General features: G+C 27.9%; 1 protein-coding gene across 8 annotated transcripts; it reads left to right on the top strand.

The window, feature by feature from the left end:
- Positions 1-784: 784 nt before the first annotated feature.
- Positions 785-21,887, top strand: LOC145185134 (cilia- and flagella-associated protein 74-like). Of its 8 annotated transcripts, XM_090097583.1 has the most exons (43): positions 785-886; positions 979-1,085; positions 1,188-1,385; positions 1,648-1,732; positions 1,902-1,980; positions 2,224-2,312; positions 2,410-2,505; positions 2,674-2,778; positions 2,901-3,071; positions 3,207-3,420; positions 3,563-3,720; positions 3,905-3,935; positions 4,282-4,371; positions 4,637-4,726; positions 4,849-4,946; positions 5,714-5,807; positions 7,405-7,473; positions 8,087-8,247; positions 8,552-8,618; positions 10,327-10,416; positions 10,525-10,651; positions 10,854-10,882; positions 11,002-11,181; positions 11,357-11,421; positions 11,529-11,745; positions 11,879-12,052; positions 12,430-12,522; positions 12,628-12,945; positions 13,118-13,341; positions 13,564-13,683; positions 15,103-15,212; positions 15,295-15,350; positions 15,535-15,654; positions 15,853-16,008; positions 19,937-20,045; positions 20,196-20,261; positions 20,351-20,439; positions 20,522-20,645; positions 20,791-20,921; positions 21,027-21,095; positions 21,262-21,324; positions 21,434-21,463; positions 21,573-21,887. In XM_090097583.1, exons 2-43 carry the CDS (start codon positions 1,040-1,042, stop codon positions 21,633-21,635), a joined length of 4,764 nt encoding a protein of 1,587 aa, XP_089953709.1. In that variant the 5' UTR covers positions 785-886; positions 979-1,039; the 3' UTR covers positions 21,636-21,887. The 8 variants fall into 8 exon arrangements, with proteins under 8 accessions (XP_089953709.1, XP_089953710.1, XP_089953708.1 ...); XM_090097584.1 differs by lacking the exon at positions 785-886 and having other exon boundaries at positions 936-1,085; positions 21,438-21,463; XM_090097582.1 differs by lacking the exon at positions 785-886 and having other exon boundaries at positions 936-1,085.
- Positions 21,888-25,598: the final 3,711 nt, after the last annotated feature.

Genomic DNA, 25,598 nt, shown 5'->3' with positions numbered 1-25,598 from the left:
TAAATGAGCAGAAAAAGAAAATCTAAAGGTTCCCCTAGTAAATATTTAACTGAAATTTATGTGGATAAGTTTTTAAAAAAACTTTGAGTATTTTCCCTACCTCCATACTTATTTTTAACCCATTTATTTACATCAGCCTTTGAAATACCCTTAGTTTTAAAAAGAAGACAAATTTTTAGTTTGCTAGTATCTCCTAAAGTGTCATTGTCAATTGTGAGTAATACAAGCTGCCAAGCTAGGTATATGATGATTAATATTTAAAACTAAGCTCTGCTCTAGCTTTTCATTATAATGCTCTCTAATTTTAGCACTGGTATTTTGAGCTTCCAAACGCTAGAAACATTCTAGATATGTATATACAATTAAAAAGTATTTTAATTTCCTTTTTCTTTCCATTTTTGTCGCGAAAGAATATATTTTGTCCTTTGGTGAGCAGGTAAATTTTTGCTGCTTCACTGAACGATTATTGCTGTACTGTTACTTGCCCATAGAAATTTTCCCATAAATTTTTTAAATAAATTTTTGCCAACTCTTCAGGATATCTTTTTGACGCCTAAAGGAATCAAATGGAAAAGGAGCTGTCCGCTTTACCTAAATCCATCAACACAGGTTGTCTCTTAAAAAAATATAATACTGATATACTGAACGTCTAATGCAGGCCTATATTAATAGTAAACCTAGTATTTCAATCAGACCTTAACTTAAAGTAAAACTCTACATGGGAATCGTTACAATTCCCGTATCTTGTACTATACAATATACGGACCATTAGGAGATACAATTCAAAAACAAAATAAACGTTGTCGTTGTTACTATCATTAATATGATCAACATAGACATGCCTGAGACACAATATCATTTTAGTCTAATGGAGCTTACTTAACAAGTAGAACCGTTATAATCTGTATCTAAATGTGCATTTATATTGGCTGTGGAATATTTTTGACAAAGTTTATGTTTAAAAAAAATTTTTTTTAGCGTGGCATAAAAGCATAACATATGTGACACATAAACATATTCCTTTATCTTAAAAAAATTTATGCTTCAAATGCAAGACAAGATTAACTGCAATCCAACAAGAGATGGTAAATGTGATAAATTCTTTATGTATGTATGCAATTTAATATAATAAAATCTAATCTAGTTCAATCTAATCTAATGTAATAATATATAGGAAATATTTATAGGTCAAAATGCATTGGTCAAGAACTATGATAAATATGGAAAAGATATTGATGACAATTGCCCTATGACTGGGGATGAAACAGACACAGACTGCAATATATTCCATGATCTTAATGTTTGCCTTAATTATCATACATCAAAAGATATGCATGAAGAACTAATTGATAAAAATATGTCTGAATTTAATATAACTGAAGCAGGTATTTAGTGTTTCTTTCTCCCACTGCATTGAAATTTGGGTGGACTGCACTATATATCTGCCTGTTGATAACTAAAATTGTTATATATGCTTTTTTACTCTTTTAAAAGATTTTTACAATAGTTTTAAATAACTGTTTTGACTAATTAATGGTCAGTATTTTTTCACACACATGATAAATTCAATTTTATCTCTACCCAAACTTTCCCTAAACTCCTCTAAGTTTTATATAGTTCTCAAAGCTTTATTTTTTTCTATAACAGTTGTATTAGCAAGTAACAAAGACCAGGAAGAAACTCTATCATCTGATCAACACTATTTTAGTGACGAAGAAAGTTCCATTGCAGGGTATTTTCAATCTTTATATAAATAAAAAAACAATTGGAACCAAAGCTAGAATTAAATCTTCAATCATCAACATCTGCTTGCATATTAATTGTCTTCTGTTTATCAAACAAGTAACCTAAGAATTGTAATATTTGAATAATATTCTTTTTATTTTATATGTTTGTTGTAGAAGTTATGATGATTTGGAGAAGTCTGAATTTGATGAAGAAGATAGTTCATTTAAACCAGTTTCTGAAAGAAGTCGTGAAGTATGATTTCTGGAAAGTTTTGTAGATATTCTAGGTGTTTAAAATTTTAGATGAGAAAGACTTCATAAAACTGAACTATTTTGTTTGAATAATATCTTATAATATCTTTACTATATTTTTAAAAATATATTTTCATGCTTTTTTTAAGTCTATTTTTTTTTTTGTATGTAATAATTCAACCAAAAACAAAGAGGAAGAAAAACTCCTTTATCAATCAGTAACTTAAGTTTTTTTGGCATGTAGGAAGCATCCCAGCAAGAAGCTCTTAAACAACATCTTGACCAATTAGGAGAATTAGTACTTCAGAGAGAGTACTCAGCCCAAAAATCAAGGCAGCTAATATCTTATATTTTTGATTTTGTAACATTGATATCTGATGTTTTTGTAGTATGATATCTGATATTTTTAATTTGTAAAAAATGGTTATAGAGCTGATTTGCAAATTCACAAAGAGCATCTAAAAATGGTGGAAGGTGAGAAAAAGAAAGTGGAACTTTGTCTTAAAGAAACACCCAGTGAGCAAGTGTAAGTTTTTTGTTTTTGAAAAAGTATATAAAATTTTGATATTACAAATACATTCCATGTGCAGGGTGTGGAAAAAGTTTCTGTAAATGAGAATAAAAAAAAAAATTGTTATTATATTTGCAAGAAAAATCTTGTCATATTTTTAATACATCCTTCAAAAAACACTAGGGCAACATTAAATAGATTGAAAAACAAGTTAGAGCTGTTAACATCACAGATAGAAAAGGAACAAGACACTGAAAAAAAACTTCAGCAGAAAGTTAAAGATGCAGAGTAAAATTTGAATTTTATATTTACTTTATTTTTGTAATTTTAAAATTTAGTATTTTTTTATTGTTATAATTTTAAAATATGCATAGTAGTGAAATAGTAATACAAATCTTTTTTTACTGCAGATTTTTCTTAGCTCAAACATATATAGAACATGGTAAATTCTTACCTCTTGATGAAGACCTTACTCTTGATCAACAGAAGATTGGAGTAAAGATTGAAAAAGTAAATAATAGATTAAAGAAGGAAATTGCTCATGTTGTTTGTTCTGACAAAAAGCGGAAAGCAAGAGAAAAGTATATGGAAGTTTTTATGTTGAAATATAAATAAAAATTAATTTATTACTCACTTTATAATGTTTGCATTTACTTTTTGAATATTGAATGGAAATTTTTATTATTAGCTAAAGTAATAAACAAATTATTTTTAAGAGAACACATCTCTGCTTCCAGAGAAAGGGAACGAAAAAATCGTCAAGCAGTTATATCTGCAAAAAAAAATAGAGAAGTTGCAATAAAATATTTAAAAGAAACAATGTCAAGGGTTAGGCAGAAGGACAGCGAGGAGGAAAATAAAAGTCGCAAGGATTTAGACCACAGAGTAAATATTCTGCTGAGTTTGAAAAGAAACATTCAGTTAAGTAAAGTATGTTTTTTTCTTTCTTGTCTATCAATTCTTGTAAATATTTATTACTTTTATTCTTGGAATCTGTTTTTGATCCTGGTTTAAGTTCATGTTTAATTAACCCCATTTAAATCAGAAAAGTTTTTTTTTTTTTTTCCTTTAGGAAAATGATAGCATATTGCTAGCACAAAATGCTTATAGAAAAAAAAAAGAAGAAAGTATGGTAAACTTAGAACGTAAAAAACTGTTAGAGAAAGGCGAGAATCCTGATGAGGTATTGACTAGGAAAAATAAAATACGTCAATTTGAGCGGGAGAAAGAGTGAGTTATATAGTTTTTAAAACTTACTTTTGCTAATTTGTGTCTTTAAAACATTTTCATTTTGAAAAGTGTTTATATTAAAAAATAAACAAAAATTATTACTGAGGTCTGATCAATTCACAAATATTGAATTACAATCAAAGCCAGGGTTTGTGAAGATGTAATTTTTTTTTTCTTTAACTAGAACATTTGAAAGGAAGCAGAGGGAAAGAGAAGTATGTTTTACTTCTATATTAACTAAAGTGCAAAAACAAGGACAGTTAATGATCAAAATTAATCCCCTTCTACTTCAAAATAGGGATTGTGTTAATGCTAGCAAAAAACTAGGAATGTCAAAATAGTTTTACAGTTTTTAAATCATGTTTTAGATACTCTCTGTTAAAAACAAAGATGAAACTGCAATCTGCATAAGAGAAGATGAAACAGATTTCTATAAAAAATGATTTTGAGTTTTTTTCAAATTCAAAAGTGACTTCCCTTGTTTTTCCCCTACACTCTTTATTTCTACAGAAAAGCTGTTTTTCCTAATATTTCAGTAGTTGCTAATATGTTTTTGTTTAGATTCAAATAGTAAACAAAGTAGTCTCTGAAGAAAAACAAATAACTCGGCGTCATCAACAGCAGCAACAAGTTCAAGATAATAGATTGCGAGTAAACATATTTACAATAATACGTTGGAAGCAAATATACACATAACAAATCAGAGTTTTGTACAATATTCTTTATTGTTGTAACATGTCTGTTTTTATTATTGTTTATAAAAAATAAACTCAAACAGATCAAATATTTCTTAAAAGTTGTAGTTAGCATGATTTATTCATTGCTACACTTTTCTTATTGGTTTTATTTGATTATTCTATTTATCAAATTATTGGTCCTGGTGCAATCAACACAAGACTTCTAATTTACTTTTTAGCGTTTATCTCGCAGGCGTTCAAAACCTAGAGGTATAATATCCAGTGGTAGTGAGTCGGTGGAATATAGTGCAGATGTGGAAGATACTGGTGTAAGTTTTTGTGTGTTTGTTTTTTTTTATTTGTCTCTTTAAAAGTTTTTACTCAATCTTTTACTTTTTAGTTAGGTATGATCAGATTAAACATATTTTTTAAATATGATTAGCTTGTTTAGGGTAGGATGTCTTATCTAAGATGTAAAGTTTCAACAGATGAAGATGGAGAGTTTTCTCCGTTTGGACTTTCTACAAGAGATGATGATAATTGCTCAAGGTATTTTAAGTTCTAGTAATATTTTTACTTTTAAAAGGTTGTCTTCATAGATTTTAAAAATTCTATTTATTTTAAGGTATAAAGTTGTTTAATTTATCATTTTTGGTTTTACTTTAACTCATTATTTACATTTGCTTTTTTATTTGCTCCTTGTTAGTATTACAATATTGTCCTGTTCTTTGTGTTTTTTAACTTTTTACTAAGAGTGGAAATTAGGGTTTGTTTCAAATCATGAACAAAATTGTTCTGTATAAAATTTCATCTAAGGTATTCAAATGTAAAAATCAGAGTTGCTTAAATATAGTAGCATGACAATAATTTTGTTGCATTTTACAATATGCCAATTTATAACCTCATTTTGTCTTGTTAAAAAAATTTTTTAGTTAAGTCTTGTTTTTAGAGTAAAGTGTTGTGTGAGTAACATGTGGTGTGAGTAATGTTTGGTATAAGTAATGTGTGTTGTGTGCAGTATAGTTATGTTTTTAGTTAAGTCTTGTTTTTAGAGTAAAGTGTAGTGTGAGTAACATATGGTGTGAGTTATGTTTGGCATAAGTAATGTGTATTATGTGCAGTATAGTTATGTTTTAAATTCAGTTTGAAACTAAGTATATCTTTTAACTGCACTTAAGTCTTTTTTTTTTTTCTTGTATTTTAAAGTTCAAAAAGCTAAATGTTTGAACTGTATATTTTGATTATGAGGAAAAAATCCATTAGATATGAGTAAATATCAGTTTTGTCTGTTTTTGTTATCCTAAATCTTTGTTTAGAGAAATAACTGAAGATAAGGGGGTTGTTATTGATAATGAAGACACACTTGCTGAACCAGATTTTGAAGGATTATGGAACTATGAATCACCAAAAGTAAATAAATTGCTGAATATGGTTTCTTTTTTTTATTACTGACCCAATGTTAAATTGATTTACCTTACAGAAATAAATGTGTGCAAGTATGAAGTGTTTATATTTTATGAGCCTAATACTAATCAAAGATTATTTTCATCAAGTTTATTATATGTAGGATCTGTAATAATTTGAAGATAGAAGCACCATATATTGATATACAACACTCTTTTAAGTAAATTACTTTCAAGGACTTTCAAAGATGTTGGGAGTTGTCTTTAAAATGTAGATCATTTGACTTACTATTTGCATGATCAAAATAAGATTAGCTTATGAAAAATCAAGTTGAATCAATATTGGCAACAAAAAAAAAGTGATAATTAAAGCCTAATATAATTTTAAAAGTAAGGAAGCTTAATATTGAAGTAAGTAAATAGATTAGTTGCCACAATCAAATGTGTTGACTTATGTTTCAATACTGTGATGATATTGTTTGTGCAACCCCCTCAACCACTTAGAAAACTCTTTTCACTTGGTATTGAAATAAAAGTCCTTGTCAACTAAATGTGATTTGCCTTTTACTTCAATTTAAGCATGACCAAGGTTTAATTGCATGATGTTTAAATTAGCTTATGTTTCCATTAGCTTATGTTTAAGCCGCTAAATTATTTATTTTTGAATTATCAAATCTACTAAAGTCAATAATCAAGCAATTCAAAGATTAAAGAAGTGAAAGAGAACAATTTGACAAGTGTTGAAACATTATGCAGATACTGGTAGAGCTGAGTACTCTAAGAAATTAAGGTCCATGACTGTCTGTTAAATAATAAACACCTGAACAAGATTAAGAAATGTGGTGTATGCAAAGAACAAATTGATAGTCAAATATATGAAAATGTAACCAGCTTAACCTAACCAAAACCAATAAAACTTTTCTGGGATTAGTGCAAGAGAAATTACAAAGAGTTGAGCAATTTGACATGATTCCTAATTTAAGAATACTTGGATAAAGACATTGAAGGAAGTTGCTAAGAAAAGTGGTGCTAATTTGTTTACTCATTTCAAGTGTAACCTGTATGATGATGGTCATAAAGGGCTGTAGTTTGATTATTGTCCAAATCATGGTATCTAATTTAATTATTATTAACATCTTTTTTCACAGAAGCTATATTTGCATTTCTTTGTTAAAGAAGACTTTTTTTTTCACTAAGAATGTTGTTTAAAAGAATACCAAAGGTTTATCAGCTCTTCTAATCAGTGATGTAGGCAGGGAGGAAGTGGTGGGGTAAAGAATTTGTGGTCAAGCCTCATTCTCTATTCCCCTTTTGAAATAAATTTCAGATGAGAGTGAACATTCAGTGAATGCTCTCTGTAAATGTTAGTTTTCGGTGTTTTGTTTTTTTACAAGAGTAGGTTACCAAATGTCTAATATTTCTCTATTTATTTTGCTCTCCTTGTTTTATTTATTTGCTTTGCTTAGAAAAACTAAGAAAATTTAAAGGTTTTCAGTGCAATGGCACTCGATGGTATGGTTCCCCCTCTCATTACAAAATCCTGTCAATGCCACTGCCTTTCATAACCTATTTAACTAACTGACTGTTACTATCTTTCATTCTAGGATGTAATAAAGGATCCCTTTAACAGTGAAGAAATGGTAAAGGAAGTTGTCTTGGAAAATTTTTGTAAGGTGAATTATTTCTTTGTTAATTCTTTATGAATTATCTTTTTTTTTTTGACCATTACAATGGTACATTGTATTGTTATGGATTGTTACATTGACTATTACAATTATACATTGTATTGTTATGGATTGTTCTAAACTTTGTAGTAATAGTTAAAGGTTATTATTAAAGAAATAAAGAAGGGAACTATTAGTATTGTAAGATTAAAAAACAACAACTTCTGATAAAATAATATTTTAGCTACTTGAACTGAATATGTTTTCTCTTACATTATTGCAATATAGAAGAACATCTTGGTTGCAGTAGCAGTAATTTTTATTTCCAATTAATAACAACAACATAAGACCAAGTCACCTAAATTCTCTTACAAATACTGGCTGAGAATTTTTAGTTTATTGAATCTAAAGAACTTAAAGATTAATTAATAATTTTAACAGTATTTTGTGCATGACAGACAAAGTTACAACAGTAGGTAATAGTATTGGTCTATATTTTTGTTCTGCATGACCTTTATATGTATTAATGCTAAACCCCACATGGTTTGACTGGCTCATTCTTGTTATGGAAGTTCTTTGAAAAGTATTACTCTATGGTCATAAATTACATATTTAAATGCAGGGATCTGGATTTCACATCAAGCCAGATATTTTAACATTTAAAGACTTTGATGTTGGCAAAACTTACAATAAAAAGGTATTGCTTACCAATGTATCATACACCAAAAACTACTGTCAGTTTGTGGGAGTTAGTGAAACACTCATTGATTTTATTGAAGTCAAGTTAGTCCCTGTTTTTTTTTCTTTTTTTTTTTTCTTTTTTTTATTTTGCTGTTAAAATAATTTTTTTTACATAAAGTTTTTACTTTGCTTATTGTTACATTATTTAGCTTTAAGTTAGTATAACAAATGCAAGGATTCAAACCTCAAAAGATTTTCTTTCTTTAGCAATCAGATTTTTATTGTAACAACTTTTTACTACTTAAAAATACATTCAAACTTAAAAAAAAAAAAATCCTAAAAAACTTAGAATATTTTGAAATAATAGCTCTAAATTCTGTACTTTTTTTTCTTTTTTATGTTATAGCTTTATATCATCAGGTCCAATGTCAGCAGGTTTAACTTGTGATCTCACAGTGACATTTAAACCTATGGTAAGCTTTTGAGTTCACTAAATGAATGAAAATGATTTTTAGATTTAAATTGTAAAAATGAAATTAAGAGAACTATATTTTTATGTGATATATTTCTAGCTTTACTTGATGTATGTCTACCTAATGTATGTTCTGAATTTAAACTACATGTTACTTATATGTGTTTTTTTTTTTTTAATGTGTTTATTATGTTTAAGATGATATGAATGATGATATTACAAAAATTATTGTGTTTGCATGTCATATTTGAAATGTTCACCAAATTAAAATATTCTGCTATATCAAAACTGGACAGGTTGCATTGGATATCACATGAACAAATTTTTTTCATCCTTTTCATCTTCCTTAAAATTGTAAAATTGAATTAAATGTTTAATGTAAGGGAGAGGGGGGCACGTTGATACACTTTTATATTTTCTGACATTAAAAGCTAAATATTATATTTAGAGTGGAAATAATAACTTGTATATGTTACACTAAGTATCCTGCATATTTTAGTACCACAATTTTATTGATTAGAACATAATTAAAATAAATACAGCACAAAAAGTAAGGTAAAGATTTGTGTATCATTATTAAATATATCAACCTGCCCCATGCTGGGGAAGTTGATATATTTAATAATACTTGAAAATGAAGCTTTAAAAAACTAATTAAGTAATCAAACACAAAAGATTAGGTAAACAAACACAAAAGATTAGGTAAACAAACTAAAAAAAGATGTGTTTTTTTTTTAATTACTCTAAACAATTTTCACCAATAAAAGCAGGAGTACCATCTGTACATTCTTCATGTGCCCACAATTTACAGTCTTAGTCTTAGTGCAACTAATTTAGACTTTGGTTCTCCTTTTTTCTTTTTCGTATTGGTCAAAATATGTGTTTTGCCCTGTTTTCTCTCGCATTTACTCTGGCTGTGTGGTCTGGCTTTAGGAAGTGGCTGTACCACATAAGGTGAGGCTATAGCTAGAAACATGAAATGTAAGAATGGAACAACTTAGTTGGATTGCAATCCAAAAGATTGGATTGCAAAAGTTTTAAATAGTGGTATTAATGATAACTAACAATGTTTTATTAGGCCTATTTACCCATTTACTATCTCTGCGAGAGAAAAAATAGCATTAGTCTACACCAAACAATTTAATTGCATTAATGCAAATACATAAACAAGAATATTTTCGGCCATATTCAAATGCTTTACCAAAGGGGTAAGATGATACAGTGTATCAATTTGCCCCAAGTGGTCTGTATCAATGTGCCCCTTTAGACTGCGTTGCATTAAATTGGAGTTAAATTTTAACAGAAGCAACGAACAAACAAATGACATATATAAAATCATTTAGCAATGTTTTCTTAAACTTATGGAAGGGTTGATGAGCTAAATGTACTTACCTTTTTTGTAAAATCTCTTATGAAACACATTGTCAGTTTTTTTTGAAAGTTGCTCGATTTACAAAATGCTTCCCAACTTTATCAATTTTGATATGAGCAGAAATCTTTTTACATCGGACATTAGGGAACTAAAAAGCTATTTCCCGTACCAAATCTTATTCGCGCAATAAGTGTTATAGCTGTTTTATTAGCTTTGTATCAATTTCCCCCTGTATCAACTTGCCCCCCTCTCCCCTAATAGAAGTTTTGATAATCATCATTCTTGTTTCACTAATATTTTTTGTTTTAAGTTTTTTGTTATCATAATAACTTTTTAGATTAATGAATCATTGGATGGCTTCATTAAAATGAAATCAAGCTCTGGAATTTTTAAAATCCCTTTAAAATGCCTTGTGAAGTGCTGTGAGGTGAAGTTCTGTTATTCTTTTGTAATACTTTTAAAATGAATATGCTTTCAAAAGCATTTAGAAGTTTTTTTCTATTAGAAATATATCTATTTAGAAATATATTTTTAGGTGTATGTGTCTGATAAAGAAATTGATTTTAACAATGTGGTTGTTGGAGAAGTACAAAAGAAATTTATAACATTAGGAAACAAAGGAGCATTACCTGCAGAATACCAGTTGTATAATGTTGACAAAGGTTTATATTTGAATATTTTTTGCATTTCATATAGAAAGATTTTTGTTAAAATAAATTCAAAGCATGTTATTTACTATTTTTCTGATATTTGTTTTTTGTTAGCACTAAAGCTAATGTACATTATACAGTTATTTGTAAATGTATAACGTAGAGTTTTTACTGATTGTAGATGTATGAATGTAGATGTACATCTGTCATTTAGATAAAGGAAGCTGTTTCACAATTGTAAAAGTATGCTTATTTATCTTTTATTTATGACCATTCTTACATTTCAGGAATGTTTAGTATGTTTATTATGCAAGAGGACTTTTTTTTTTTCTGTTTTCTTTTTAACTAAAGAACCTTTTTAGAATTATAATGGAATACTTCAAGCTTATGAATGTATTCAATTGGAATTAGTATTTTCTCCAAAAGCTACAGGAAAAGTGGAAACCGATTTTAAAATTGCATTTTTGCATGAAGAATTGGAGTCTATATTTATCAAAGTGAGAGGTACAGCTGTCAATTTCCCTCTGTGGATAGAGCGAGAGGTTTATTATTTTTCATCCTTTCTATGTTTCTATTTTTTCAATAAAAGAGTTCAATAAGTGAAATGCTTTTGTGATATTAAAAACAATATTTTTCTGTTGATAAACAAATTTGTATTTACTATCTTTAAAGTTCTCAAATTTATTTTGTGTATTTTAACTTAAAATTATTTATTAGATGATTAATCTTCATGTCTGCATGTTTGATAGACTTTACCAAGATTCTGTAGTTGTTAACAGCAGGTATACCACAAGTTTCTTCATTTCTTCAAATTTTTTTTTTATTTTGTAGCAAGAGTTCATAATTTATAATTATTGTTTATGTTATACATCTATATATATTTTTTTAGAGCCTCAACAACATTTCGGTTGCGATTTGAAATTCCAAAAGAGCTTCATGATCATTTAGATATTTTACCAAAAACTGCTTTCATCCAACCAGAATCACAGCTTTCTGTTCAGTTAAAGTTTTTGCCACGAAAATCAATTTTAACAGATGCTGCTTTATTTTTAAAGAAAGATTCAGGTGTCTTTGAAATTCCAATTGTTATCAGGATAGCAGATCAGGTCTGTTTAATTTTCAAACACAAAATAAATACAAAACATTCTCTGAAATAATTTAAGCTTTAAAAATTTTTTTGTATTTTTTTTTCTTTTTGAGAAAACACTTTAATTTTAATTAAGTTTTTTTTGTTTTTAGGTCCAGTTTATTCAATTCTTACTTCACACAGTGATAACCTCGTCAGATATTGAATTTAGCATGGATGAGGTTGATTTTGGTTACTGCACTGTTTATGAAAGTGTCAGTCATTCAGTTCAACTTATCAACATGTCAATTCTTGCACAAGATTTTGGTTTTATTGGAGTACCAGAGGTTTAATCTTTTTTTTAAAGCAAATTTCATTAAAAGCTTAATTCGTTTAATTTCTTTCTAAAATAAAGTTTAAAGTTTCTAGAAATGAACATTGAGTGCTTTGTGAATAATGCTTATATTTTTTTTTTAAGATTTTTTTTTTAGTAGCTTTTTTTAAATAACATTTTGACTGTTAAGTTAATTTCCCACAATTGTTTTATATCTTTACAGCTTTTTTTAATTTTCTGCAGCTTTTTTTTTTTTTTTTTTTACATATGTGCAGCTTTTTTTTTGCATTCAGCCTTTTTTTTTTTTTATGTGCAGCCATTTTCTTCGTATCTGCATTTACAATTGAGTTTGAATGTGCAAATGTTTATTTGTGTATTTTTTTTTTTCAGATTATTGAAATCCAACCCAATGATGGCTTTGGAACAATTCTTCCTAATGAGCATCTTGATATAATTATTTTATTTAGTCCCAAAAAAGCCCAGGTGAATAAAATTAATTTTAAAATTATTAATTAGAAAATAGCAAACTTTGTAAAACATATTGCAAATGCAGAAAATAGAAATGTTTTGTATTGTTTCATTTTAAAGGATTACAATTTTGAACTTGTTTGCAAGTCTCATATTGGGAGAAAATTTCATTTGCGCTGTAAAGGTGTAGGTGTTTTACCACCCCTTGTTCTTTCTGAACAGTTAATTAAGTTTAAACCTACTGCTGTTATGGATACTTCAACAACACATATTTTCATATCTAATCAACATGAAAGCATAAATCCATTTACCCATTCTGTTTCGCGGATTGGAAATGGTAGTCCGTTTCCTGTTGGTTCTACAATGTTTGAATTTGTACTTCCGTTGAATTCTCCCCTTGAAATATCTCCAAGTTGTGGTCGTATTTCACCTGGTCAGGTATGTATTTTATAAGTATTTTTATTTTTATATATTTTTTAAATTAGAAATTTTAAGTAAATTTATTCACCTGTTATCCATTTATCATGTTAAAGTTTTTTATCATGTTTAAAATTTTTCATTTTTGACTAATTTTTTATTTCTAAAAAATGTTATATTTTTTAATATATAGAAGTGCATGATTCATGTAACATTTGCACCAAAGTTGGATAAACACTTAATTGAAAAAAAATCACTTGAATTACTGAAAGAAGAAGAAGCTGTTCTAGAGAAACAAAAGTTTGTTGAATCAGCTCAAAAGCTTGATGAGACAAAAAATGGAAAAAACAATCCAAAAGGACAAAAGAAATCTTTGTCACCAAAAAATATTTTAAGCAAACCTCTTCCTGATCATAGGTTTAAAAAAATGATTAATCTTTGGGTTTTTCTTAGTTTCAAGTTGTGAAATGATGAAAGTTTATGTTTATATCATCTTTTTTTTCTGAATTTTTTTAATGAGTTTTAAATCATCTCTTAGGCAGCAGGATTAGAATGTTTTCTTGCAAACAAAAATGATTTGACCAAGCATATGATAAAAAGCATGCACTTTGGTGAATGTAAAATTTATTTTTTGTTTAGTCTGTTTTTTAAGAAAGCAGAGTATTTGTTGCAAAGAACTTTTGAAGACTGTTTTTATGTCTACAAGGTACCATGTTTCATAGCCCCTGATAACTGCGATGCACATATCCAAAAGCAATAGTAAGTTTAATGAAAAGAGTTAAATTTATTACTTTTTTAGATGATAGTCAAAATAGAATGCTGCTGTCGATTTAAAGGATTTTTAAATGCATAATATTTGTCCAATAAAATATGAGACAAGTTTATTTTGCATGTAGTAATTTAGTTTTGCACCCTGATTGATTTTTTTTTTTTTTAATGATAAAGCTTTATTTTCTTGAGCTATTTATTCATATACATACATATTTATCAAACATTTTCAAAAAAGTAATAAATATTGTCTAAACAGTTGAACTTGAAATCCTGTGTATACACTTTCTATAATTTGTACAAATAAATTGGTAAAGGATTTAAAGATAAAGGTGAAGTTTGTTCAAAGATTTACTGATTAATCAAGCAAGGAAAAAATGTTACTAGAAAGAAAGGAAACAGTCAATAGCCAAAATTCAACATCCTAGTAACCGTGTTCAACTTAAATAAATGTTTGGTAATAAAAAAGAGAACTCCTTAAGAAAAGCATTTGCAAAAAAAAATTCAAATGTAGCAAATAAATGATTTCAAATATACTTAAGATGATTAAGAAACCAATAAAAATCTGCTATAAAAGATCATAAAGACACCAGTACGACCTTTGCTAGAAATAGATCACCAGTATGACCTTTGGTAGCTTGCCCAAAATGTCGTAACCTTTCAAATATAGAAATTAAAAATTTATAATTGATGATGAGTTGTACTTCACATTATCAATGTCTGGGAAAGATGCTCCAGTGACCAAGATAAGGCAGATGACAGTGTCAGATGCTATGATCAAGCAAAATGTGAAGATAAATTATTTATTTGAGTTGCCATTTTGCCTTCTGGAATCTCCAAATGGTGTACCTTGAAGAATGTTTGATAAAATGGTTCCTTTTTTTATTAAAAAACATCATTCTAATGATCAGTATGTATTTTAGCCAGACATGAGTTCTTCACATTACACAAATTTTGGTACTAACATGGCTTCAGAACAACAAGATCATGTACATACCAAAAGCCATGAATGTTGTAAATGTGCCAGAAATATGTACAATTGGCAACTTATTGGGATGTATATAAGGATGTTTGGCAAGCAAAAAATTTAGATGAGCTAAAAAAAAATAAATTATCTAAGTGTATCTGAAATATCAATGTCAAAGTTATACAAAAGCTCACTAAAGACACAATCAAAAGAGTCAACATGTTTGTAGGTTCGGTATCTCAGATAACTATTGAAAAAAGTTCTCCTTAATTTTTTACATGATTAAATGTATTTCTGTTGTTTTTTTTTCTCCTGAAAATAGATTTCCATGCATAAAAAAATTTACTTTATTTTTTGTTTATTGGGCATGTTTTTGTTCTAAATATTTCTTTGTTACTTATTTAGTATTTAAAAATATTCTTTCTTGTTTTGTTTTGATTTAGTAACCATTACACATTGTTCCTTGAAGTACATTGTCCATCAATTAAACCTGCATTTTTGGCGTTGTCGGTTGATGGTGATAATACTGTTAATTTTGGCAAGGTTTCAACAGGTAAAATTTTTTTTAAACTTTGATTAAACATGCTCAAGAAAAAAGCTTTATTTTTAAAAAACTTTATGCATTTATATTTTAGGCAAGAGATCCATCCAATCTGTTACTTTAGAAAATTTGTCAGAAAATTCAATTTTTGTATCCTTTTTTCCAGTTATTTCTGCTTTTATTTTTTATATAATTAATTTTTGAATGGTTAAAACCAAACAAATTTTAAAAATTGTTTGACTTTAAATGATAAAAAGATTTTATTATTTAAAGTCAAACAATTTTTAAAATTTGAAAAAAAGATAACATTTTTTCTTAACATTATCTATAAAAGCTATCTTCATCTTTCCTTGATCCCAGTGGTCCATTTGAACTTGCAGGTAGTCTAAAAGAAATTGTTAAACATGGATTCGGCTCTATTAAACTGTCATTTACTCCTAAGTCTAATGAACATGTAAGTCCATTAAAAATAAATTTCCTCACAATAAAAAGAAATTTAGCAGAAGTTAGTTTTTAAAATTTTTATTTGAAAAGTCTTTAGGTTTTTATTTACTGTATTATAAAAAGGTCCTGAACCTACAACAACTTCTTTAAGTTCATGTTATTTACCATTAATTTATGTCATTCTGTTGTTGTTTTTTTTTTTTTTAAGTTTTATGATGTTCTTGAAGTTTTCTCAGAAATCTCAAAAGCTAGAATTTACTTAAAAGGACAAGGAATTTATCCTCAAATTAGACTTGACCCACCTGGACCAATAATAACTTTTGGTGATGTATTAGTTATGGATACTTTGAAAATGCCTTTAAAGGTCTGAATTCACTTTATATCTTTTAAATATGCTTTTATATCTGTGATTTTGCACATATAAAATGTGATTTTTTTTTTAAATGAATATATTTTTAGTTATATTTTTTAAATACAACATAATACTTTTGATTTTATATTATTGAAATATAGTTATACATCTTTAATTTAAAAATATATTTCTGTAATACAATTCTATATTTTTAAATTTTATATCTTTAAAATGTAATATTATATCTTTAGTTTTGTATTTCTTAAATAAAGTTTTAGAATTTGAATTTTAAATTTTTTTAAAAACATTTATTATTTTTAATTAAAGTTTGTAAATACAGCAATAATTAGGAAATCAGCACAAATTAGTTATAATCAATTTAACAGGATTTTCAAGTAATTTTTAAAAGATTTTTGTTTAGTTTTTCTGTATTTGAATGTTCTGTTAGGAATTTCAACACCATATAAAGATTCCTTTTTTTTTTTGTCAGAAAAAAAGTTGTTGTTATCAAATTTATATTTTTTCATTTAAATACGTATTTTTCTTACACCACAAAATTAGCACAAATTATAGATTTTCTTTTTAAGTTTTAAAGGTTATTTTATTTCCTCATTTGGTTGGGAAAACCTTTTGCTTTATAACTCCTTCAAAATTGGTGCAGCAAACTTTCAACTAAAACTTTGCTCCAAAATATTGGAATCAAATACCAGTCTTCCTTTATTGCTTGCCAGAATTCATTCAAGTTTTTAGTTTTCTTAACACCATATCAAAGTTCTCAATAGAGCCTCTTCAAAAATAACAATTATAAAGCTGTTTTTTCACTAAAAACATGAAGTGTGCTTGTGGTTGTTATCAAATGGCTCCCTGTGAAATTCTATAATATCTTTATAGATGTGCTGATTCATTCTAATACTTTTTTAAATTTAATCTAATACAATTTTTGTAATTGGTGCAATACCATGCCAGGAAAGTGCCAGCCATCCTTGTGAATGAAAACTTTTGGCTTTCAGCCAAAACCAAAACTGAAATTTCTGCCTTAACAACCTTTTACTTTTTCAGTTTCAGGCCGAAATTTTGGTTCAAACCACTACCGAAATGAACTGAAACTTTTATGAGATTTTTTTTACATTTAGATAACTTGTTTTTTAATTTAATGTGGGATCATGATGATGAGACCATGATGATTTCCTAATCATAATTATTTCCTAATCATAATTGTTAGTAAATCAATTTTTAACTATAAGAATTGTAGAAGTTTTAATTGAAATCATGTTGCATAATTGATTCACGTTACCATTCTCAAATCATTCTTTAAGTGAAGTAACATTTAAGGAAAGTAACCAAAATCAATAATTTCATCAAAAGTTTCTCAGTGCTAAATTTTACAATTGAAATTAGTTAAAAGAAAAGTGATTCCAAATACGGAACTTGCAATATCTGCAAAGTGAAAATATCTTGTGGATCACACAATCCAAAATTTCAATCACTTAGCAGATGTTGGTATGCTTAGCTGGTAAACATCTCACCTGTATGAAAAGCTGGTAAACATCTTAGCAATTCTTGAAGAAGCCACCAAATGCATGCATTCCAATTGTGACAACTATGATGAAGTCATTTGAAATTCCCTCTAATGAGGAAGAAGTGATGGGCATGAAAAATGCTTTAAACAAAGCAATGAAGGCACGTGTTTTTGACTTAGAAACCATTGATCATTTTGCAATTGCAACACTTCTTGATCCCAGAATCAAACAGCACTAATTTAGATCCCAAGAAGCCTTTCAAGCCTTCCTTTTTTGGAATTTAACAGTTCAAATTTGAGCCAACATGAAATTATTCCTGTGATGAAAACTACCTCTATTGAGAACACTGGATATTTTTCAATGATGCAAAAAATGATTGCACAGTCACAGAGTACAAGGTTCAAAAATCCAACTTCCAAATTGGCAAAGGAAGTTAAAGAATACCTAGAAAGCCAAACATCTTCATGTTGTCTAGAGTTTTGGAAAGAGTATAAAGAGAAAACAGCATTAAATGCAAAGTTTGGTTTGGCAAAAGTAGCAAAGAGATTCCTTACACCACCACCAACATCAACAGAAGTTGAAAAGTTGTTTTCAACTGCTAGAGACATTCTTTCAAATGAAAGCAACAGCCTTTTGCCAGAAAACACGGAAAAAATTTTGTTCTGCAGAGGAAATATTTCAATTATTAACTTTAATTATTAAAATGTCTAGACATATTCTATTTTTTGTTCATTTGTTACATGGTGGTTGTTTTAGTAACCAGACTAGACTTACAACACAGACATAGACAATTCTGTATGTTGTAATGGACACAACAAATGTTTAATTTTTTGTCCTTGTTGTGTCTATCAAATTTTTGATGGTGTCCTAAGATTGCTCAGTTAAAAAATAATTTTCACTTCATAAGTCTACAAAGCATAATTTTTTGTCTATTTGGTGTCTATGATTTTGTCTAAATTTACTTGATTTCATAAAACCAGAAATATTGATTTTTGCCAATAAAATCTAAATTACCCAAAAAATCCCTTAGAAACAAAAAAGAAAATATACGATACATTATATTTGAATTTTATCTCATGGTAAAAATGACTTTTATGGTGACAAATTTAAAGTGGTGACAAATTTTAGGACGGAATATGACAATAATGTTTACACAAATAGTTGATTTTCCAAAATTTAGATCCAATCATAGTCAGATTCACAGTCTGAGGATAGAATGTTAAGAAAAATCCCAAACTGGAGAGGGCATTTTAAAAATAAATTTTCACGCACATTCACTGAGAATTGAAAAACAACTGAACTGAGTAATTAATGAACTTCAATTGAGCACAAAATAGTCCATTTTGAGGTTTTTAAATAGACATTAACTTTTTAATCAACAGCACACGCTGGACAAAAAATTAAAAAATGAACTTCTGTTAGAAAAATTGTATTTTTAATTTTGTGCTCGTTTTCAGTTTTTGAAACGATGCTGCAGTGAAAATTTAATTACTCGTTATAAGTCCAAATTATATATGAAATAGATCTTCTATACCTCATTAAAAAATCGAAATTGTTCATTTAGTGTCCGTTTTTAAAATGATTGTCTAGAAAGACAAACATTTTTTATAGACAATTCATTTTTGATAGTTGTAATTAAAATCGTTGCAATTAGTGCTTTGTCGAAGTCTATTTTTGTCCTTTTATAATAAGGCCATTAGAGATTGTCTGGTTGCTAGGTTGTTTAGATATATGGAAAATAGTTTTTTTTACTTTGATTCAGTGATCATAAAAGGTTCAGGGATTTTTAACATTCTTTTTCTAGTTTTGGCCTGTTTCCGTTTTGGTTTCAGTTATGACTTTACTGAACCGAAATTTTGTTACTTTTGGTTTCGGCTCAAATTTCAGTTTCGGTCGATCACTAACCCATACCGTGATGTTGTCACCAAATTCCAGTCTGGTTTTTAAGTTCTTGTTTGACATAAGTGCTTAATGTTGAGCTACAGCACCAGTCAAATTAGTTTCATTCATCTCCTGATACAACTACTCATTGGAATTCCATGAAATTGACATTATCAAATGAAGGGATTTTTTTTCATTTCTGGGACAATGAGTTGACCAGCAGTGTTACTTTTTATGTCTCCCTGTGTCAAATTGCATTGTAAACCAATTTTTGAGGTCTTTCTGATTTTTAATTGTTTTTCATATTGGTAATTATTTTTTTTGTTTCCCAAATGCAGTAAAAATTGTATTATTTATTTTTAGTGTTTACTTACAGTTGTTTTTGTTGACTTTGATTTCAAAAATGTGTCAAACTTTTTCTGATTAATAGTGGTTACAGATTGTATGCTAATTTAATGTTTAGCCAAATTTGCAATAAAATTTATATTTTTTTAAAAAGCTGGCAGAAAACTATTTTAAAACTTATTAATATCTTTTAGATTACTAACACTGCAGAAGTATCAATTGATTTCGATCTAGCCTTATATAGTTTTACAAGTTCTAACTCTTATCAATCAGTTTTAAAAGACGAATCTGATGTTGCTGTTGGTGAGCTGAATTTTTTGCTTTTATTCTTTAATTTTTTCATTTTTAAAAAAAATTTCTACTTTTAGAAATTGTGTGTAAACTTCCATTTCATGTTTACCAAGCTAATTCCAAAGTTGTTATATTGGTACATTAAAGGTTGTTCTTTTGCAGGTCCTTCAAATTATTCAGGGATGTGTGTATTTGGTTGCTCACCAGTTTGTGGAAAAATAGAACCAGGTTAGTTGAAGCAGATATTTATGTTGGGAAATATGCTTTTGTTATATTTTTAATGTGCTTCATGAAACATCATATGTTATGTACTTCAGGAGAATCAAAAGAAATATCCTTGTCTTTTTCTCCTGACCACACTAGCTCACTATACTGCGACACCTTAGCTATAAGCATAAATGGAACAGTAAGTCACTAGATTAGGAGTGTTATTTTGTTTACACAAAATGCTTTGGTAGTACCTTTTGCAATAGCTTAAATACTTTTAGAACAAAGTTCAAATAAAACTATGTGGTTGTGCATGGGACCACAGTGCTTTCTCATATGGTTGGGATAATTTAACTCCAGCACAGCCTTTTGAGGATTCTTTGATGCTAGGGTTTCAGCAAAACAGTGAGTTAATTAATTTGTAAGTTGAATTTTAAGAACGTAATAGCAGTCTTTTTTTATTTCATGATTTTATCAAATCAAGTTTATTGAATTTTTTGATTTTTTTTTTTTTTATCTCATTTTTTGAAAAATTTGATTTTAATTTTAGTTGGTGACACTATTGGAAAGACTCTATTACTGAGTTTTCATTGTAGCATAAATGATGGAACAATCGTCGCACCAGAAAAAGTTGTTCAATTAGGATGCATAAAATCTATTTTACAGTCCTCGTCTAAAAAGGTGATTTTAGCTTTAGATAAGTTTGTTGATTCTTTTTAAAAAATAAATTTATGTTTTCTAATGTTTGTATGTTTTTTTTTTTCTTTAACACTTTTTTGGTTTTAGTCCTGTGAATATATCTTTGAATCATTACAAGAGAGCTACGAAAAAGGAATCACTATCGACTTTGTTAAGGTTGTTTTAAAAAAATGTGTTTAATATTTTCTGCACAATATTATCACACTTTGTAATGTCAATCTTTGTACTCTTTTTTTTGTGTTGGTTTTAGCATAAATGGCAACTTTGGTATAGCAAATGTTAGAAGTTAATTTTTTGTTTTTAAATAACATTTTCATATTAGGGAACTATTGAGTCAGGTACACGGAAAAATGTAACTTTTAAATGGCAGCCTTCAAATTACTATGTAAGTAATTTGTTCTTTCGTCATTGATTTCCTAACCTTTTTTTCACTTGTGCAAAAATTCGCTTTTGACTCATTTGTTAATTCAATTAAACAATTTTATGATTCCTAGGAAGATCTTCCGATGCAATGCACTATCCAGGTAAAAAATTTATTTGGTTGTCTTTTTTGTATTTATCATATGAATGTAAATGTTTTCATTTCTTCGATGATGCAATTCGTCAAAAAAACTCAACATCTTTAAAATTTAGCTGACAATGAAATGTGAAGATACCTTAATATACAAGATCCTTGTTCGCGGTTATGTTGACTAATTTTAACTTGGCACGTAATTTCAATAGCGAACCCCCTGAAATAAACACCTACGAACTAACCCAATATGACAGCAGATGAATATAATTTTCGCTTTTTTTTTTTTTTTTCTTTCTTTTTTTTTTTTTTTTTTTGTATATATGAATTTCAACAATTTTTAAATCAATTTGTTTAAAGTGGCTTTTATATATAATTATCTTAAATGAAGCTGTATTTAAAAAAATGTTTCAAACTATAAATGATTATTTATTTGATTGCTTTTTGTGTTTTGTTATTTTTTCTTTCCTAAAAGAAATAATACGCTGCAGTGAGTTCCTCTTGAAATAAGTTCTAAAGGTAGAACTTGGTTATTAAATTTTTTTTTTAAATATTTATTTGTTAAAAGTAAATTTTCAAGTTAAATTGAGGGTGTAGTAAGCCATTAACATTAACATTAACAACTTCTAACCCAAACTTCTAAAAGTTTTGCTGATAGATTTGCTTACAACTAAAACCTCAATTTACGAATTGAGGTTTTAGTTGTAAGCAAATCTATCAACAAAATTTTATAAATATTATTGCATGAAATATAAATGTTCTTAAAAAGTTTAGGATTAAACCAAAAAATGCTGTTAAATAACTTTAATTTTTTATCATTTTCCAAATCTTATAGTAAGTTACCAAAAAGATTTTTTTTCTAAAATAAAAACCTTTTTGATAACTTGCCATAAAGTTTGAAAAATGATAATCACTTTTGTGTAATTGTTTACACAGATGACAGTTCTTTTAAGTTCATTAAATTCGACAAGACCATTCGAAATTTTGATGTTGTTTTGTATTTTTGGAAGATTTCTTTTTTTAACAGTCCCCAATATTCGTTGCCGTTGATTATATACAATGAGAGAAAAGTTTAAACGGCATTGTTTTAAATTTCATAAGAAGGGTTTATGAATTAATTTTCAATCAAACATTCCAGGTAATAATATCTAACAGCTGCGTAATAATTTTGAGTTTGAATCTCATTTAATCTTTTAAGTATAAAAGGATTAAATGTGCAACAGTGCAATAGTTTGGTAAAACTTGAAATCATGTTGTAGGTTTCAGATGGTTGAACTTGAATTTCACATTAGAATCTTTTTTTTTTTTTTTTTTTTTTTCAACAGTATTTATTGCAAAGTAATCATTAATCAACTTCTGCAAATCTGACAATTTTTTAAACGTTTTTTTTTTTACGTGAGTCTTGGGGAAATTTTTGTTATATTTTTTTAAATAACAAGCGTTGTTCTCCAAAAAGGTCAGAATTTTTGGAGTGTTTGTAAACTTTTTTGCTCTTTATAACATGTTCACGCGAATCTCGATTTCGTGGCCAAATTTCCCAAATTACCTTACACGAGGGTTTTCGAGGTCGCTGATTACGAATCTGAGGTCAGATTTAAGAAATTCAAAATGGAGGTCAAAACTGTTCATACGTTGAAAATATGAAATCTAATGTAGTTTGGTTTTCGAGGTCATTGCTTATGATTCAGGAGTTAAATTAGAGCAAAAACATTGTAAAATTGTTTCCAAAATTACGCTATTGATAAAAAAACAGAAATTTTTAATTTTAGTTTTATTATTTTTTTTTAATTAGTAAAAGATGAAGTCACATATATGTAAAAAAATTGTTTATTTAATCCTAGTAACAAAAACACGTATAGTAACAAAAACACGTCATACTCATCTATGTTTGAATCATTCGATTCGGAATCTGATGTTGAACCACTTGTATCTAAATCGGAATCGTTTCTTGTCTCTTGTCTAGTGACTTCAGGTTGTTTTAACAATTGTAAAGTTTCTTGATGTAGAGATTTTGCCGGTCTCTGGGGCAATTTCCTAATGCTCGAGAGGGGTTGTTAACGTGACATCTTTAACAACTTGAGCAAAATGTACTTGACCAGAAGTCCTTAAACTCATTTGAGCAGCATATGCCAATTCTACTGTAGAAAAAGTAAAACATAGTTCTTGAGTCTTTCGCCTCTTTGATCTATCACTAGATGAAGCAAAGGACTGCGAAGGTCGCCCACATGTTCCTTTTTTATTATCATTCTTCACAATCTTCTAATTTGTTGTGCATTCAGTATTGGATAATTTTGAAAATTGTACGGTGCCCTTCAATCATTCTTCAATTTTTTCAAAAAAAAATCTTCCCATCTTCCTGCTGCTCTCCATCTCGATCGAAAATTTGCAAATAACCGTGATAATGACATTTCATCCTCGCCTACTTGTATCACATGTTCCGTTTTTTTGAAAATTGCATCTGTCAAAACATCAATGATGAATTAATATTTATTTTTTAAACTGTCTTTCACCTTAAAGAATATATCTTTTCTTGACAATTCCATATTTGAAGATTTGGAAGACTCAGACAGTTATAACAGCTGAGAGTTCTTTGAGGACTATTTTATAAAATTTTGAGATTATCATAAAACGGAACGAGAAGTAACTTGTAAAGCATTTATTTAAAATAATAAATTATTGTATTAAAATGCAATTAGTGCCATTAATTAATGTTAATTCACTAATTTTCATGACCATTTTCAGACATTAATCTATTAACATAGATTAATGTCGCACCACGCATTCCTCTATAAAAACTAGTCTCACTATTAAAATGGCACTCAATGGCAGCCAGTTTTTTTATATGTTATATTAAACACTATACACTACCAATTCCTTGTCGAAAGAAGGTGGATAACCGCGGTTAAATTTTTAAAACGACATTAGAAAATCGATTTCAGATAAAAAAATTTACAGCTTTTTTTTGTTTACTTGTCGCGCGATTTAAATATTAAAAAAATTACAATCAGCAATAACAGTGCATAACGATATATTCTACATGCCTCCAGAAAGTGATTCTATTTTGCCGAATTCCAATTGAAATAGTTTCTTCAGTTTAACAGCACTTTAAAACAGGCAAGATTTTTTCGACGTGTCCACTTGCTTAGTGTGTACCGAACGGAGGCTAAATGTCAACTGATGTCCAGGCCAGCCTAGAGCAGGTATTTACGTGCCCTGTTCGGAATTTTGTTCTAGGACTATCTGTAAACAAGATCTGAACGTAAAAGGACGAAAATATAAAACTCAAAAATTTGACTTTTGGTCACGAAATCGGGATTTCGTCCCACTGTGCGACGTTTGGCGGAACATTATTCCGGAAGAAATGTTACCGGAACAAAATATTCTTTAAAATGTCCCTTGCAGCGTTTACACGTTAAATAAACGTGTAAATAAACGTTAAATAAACGTTAACTAATGTAAATAGAATTAAACCGTTATGATATAGCAATTTTCCCTAAAACAAAATTGTTATACTTTGATAAAAGTTAGCGTCAAACAGTTTTGCATATATTATTATTATTATTATTATTATTATTATTATTATTATTATTATTATTATTATTATTATTATTATTATTATTATTATTATTATTATTATTATTATTATTATTATTATTATTATTATTATTATTATTATTATTATTATTATTATTATTATTATTATTATTATTATTATTATTATTATTATTATTATTATTATTATTATTATTATTAATTGTGCAAAATTTATTTTTACTAGATATTATATATTAACCTGTCACCTACTAAAAAGTAAATTGAATCTGGCAAAAAAAGGTTAAACTTTACAATTAGTATAAATTTTTTATGTGTCTAAATACTCCTTCATACAATGTAATTATGTCATACATATTCTAGCAGAGATGTAGGCCTAACCCTTAGAGTATTCACTACAAATTTGTTATTTCACTTTATGACTGCTTTAAGCCGACTACATTTGAAAGTGTCACACGCAATTTTCTTTTAAATGGTAGTAAAAGGATAACACAATGTAAATCATATTCAGCAAACAACCTAACATCAACTTTATAAAAAGCCTTGTTTGAGTTGCTTTAACATTAAATATAAATCTTACAGTCAACACTGAAATT

This window comes from Hydra viridissima, unplaced genomic scaffold (assembly GCF_058129835.1).
Source record: "Hydra viridissima isolate aposymbiotic clone 2 unplaced genomic scaffold, HvirCarnegie_v1 scaffold_9, whole genome shotgun sequence".
In the NCBI taxonomy this organism is placed as follows: Eukaryota; Metazoa; Cnidaria; class Hydrozoa; order Anthoathecata; family Hydridae; genus Hydra; species Hydra viridissima.
This window is presented reverse-complemented; position numbering and strand designations above follow the sequence as displayed.

What these genes read in the sequence shown, in the direction of transcription:
- LOC145185134 (XM_090097583.1), top strand. Translation starts at nt 1,040, where the DNA reads ATGCTTCAAATGCAAGACAAGATTAACTGCAATCCAACAAGAGATG. An exon ending in ATTTAATATAACTGAAGCAG is followed by an intron (nt 1,386 to 1,647) that starts GTATTTAGTGTT and finishes TTTCTATAACAG; the next exon opens with TTGTATTAGCAAGTAACAAA. An exon ending in TTCAAGATAATAGATTGCGA is followed by an intron (nt 4,372 to 4,636) that starts GTAAACATATTT and finishes TTTACTTTTTAG; the next exon opens with CGTTTATCTCGCAGGCGTTC.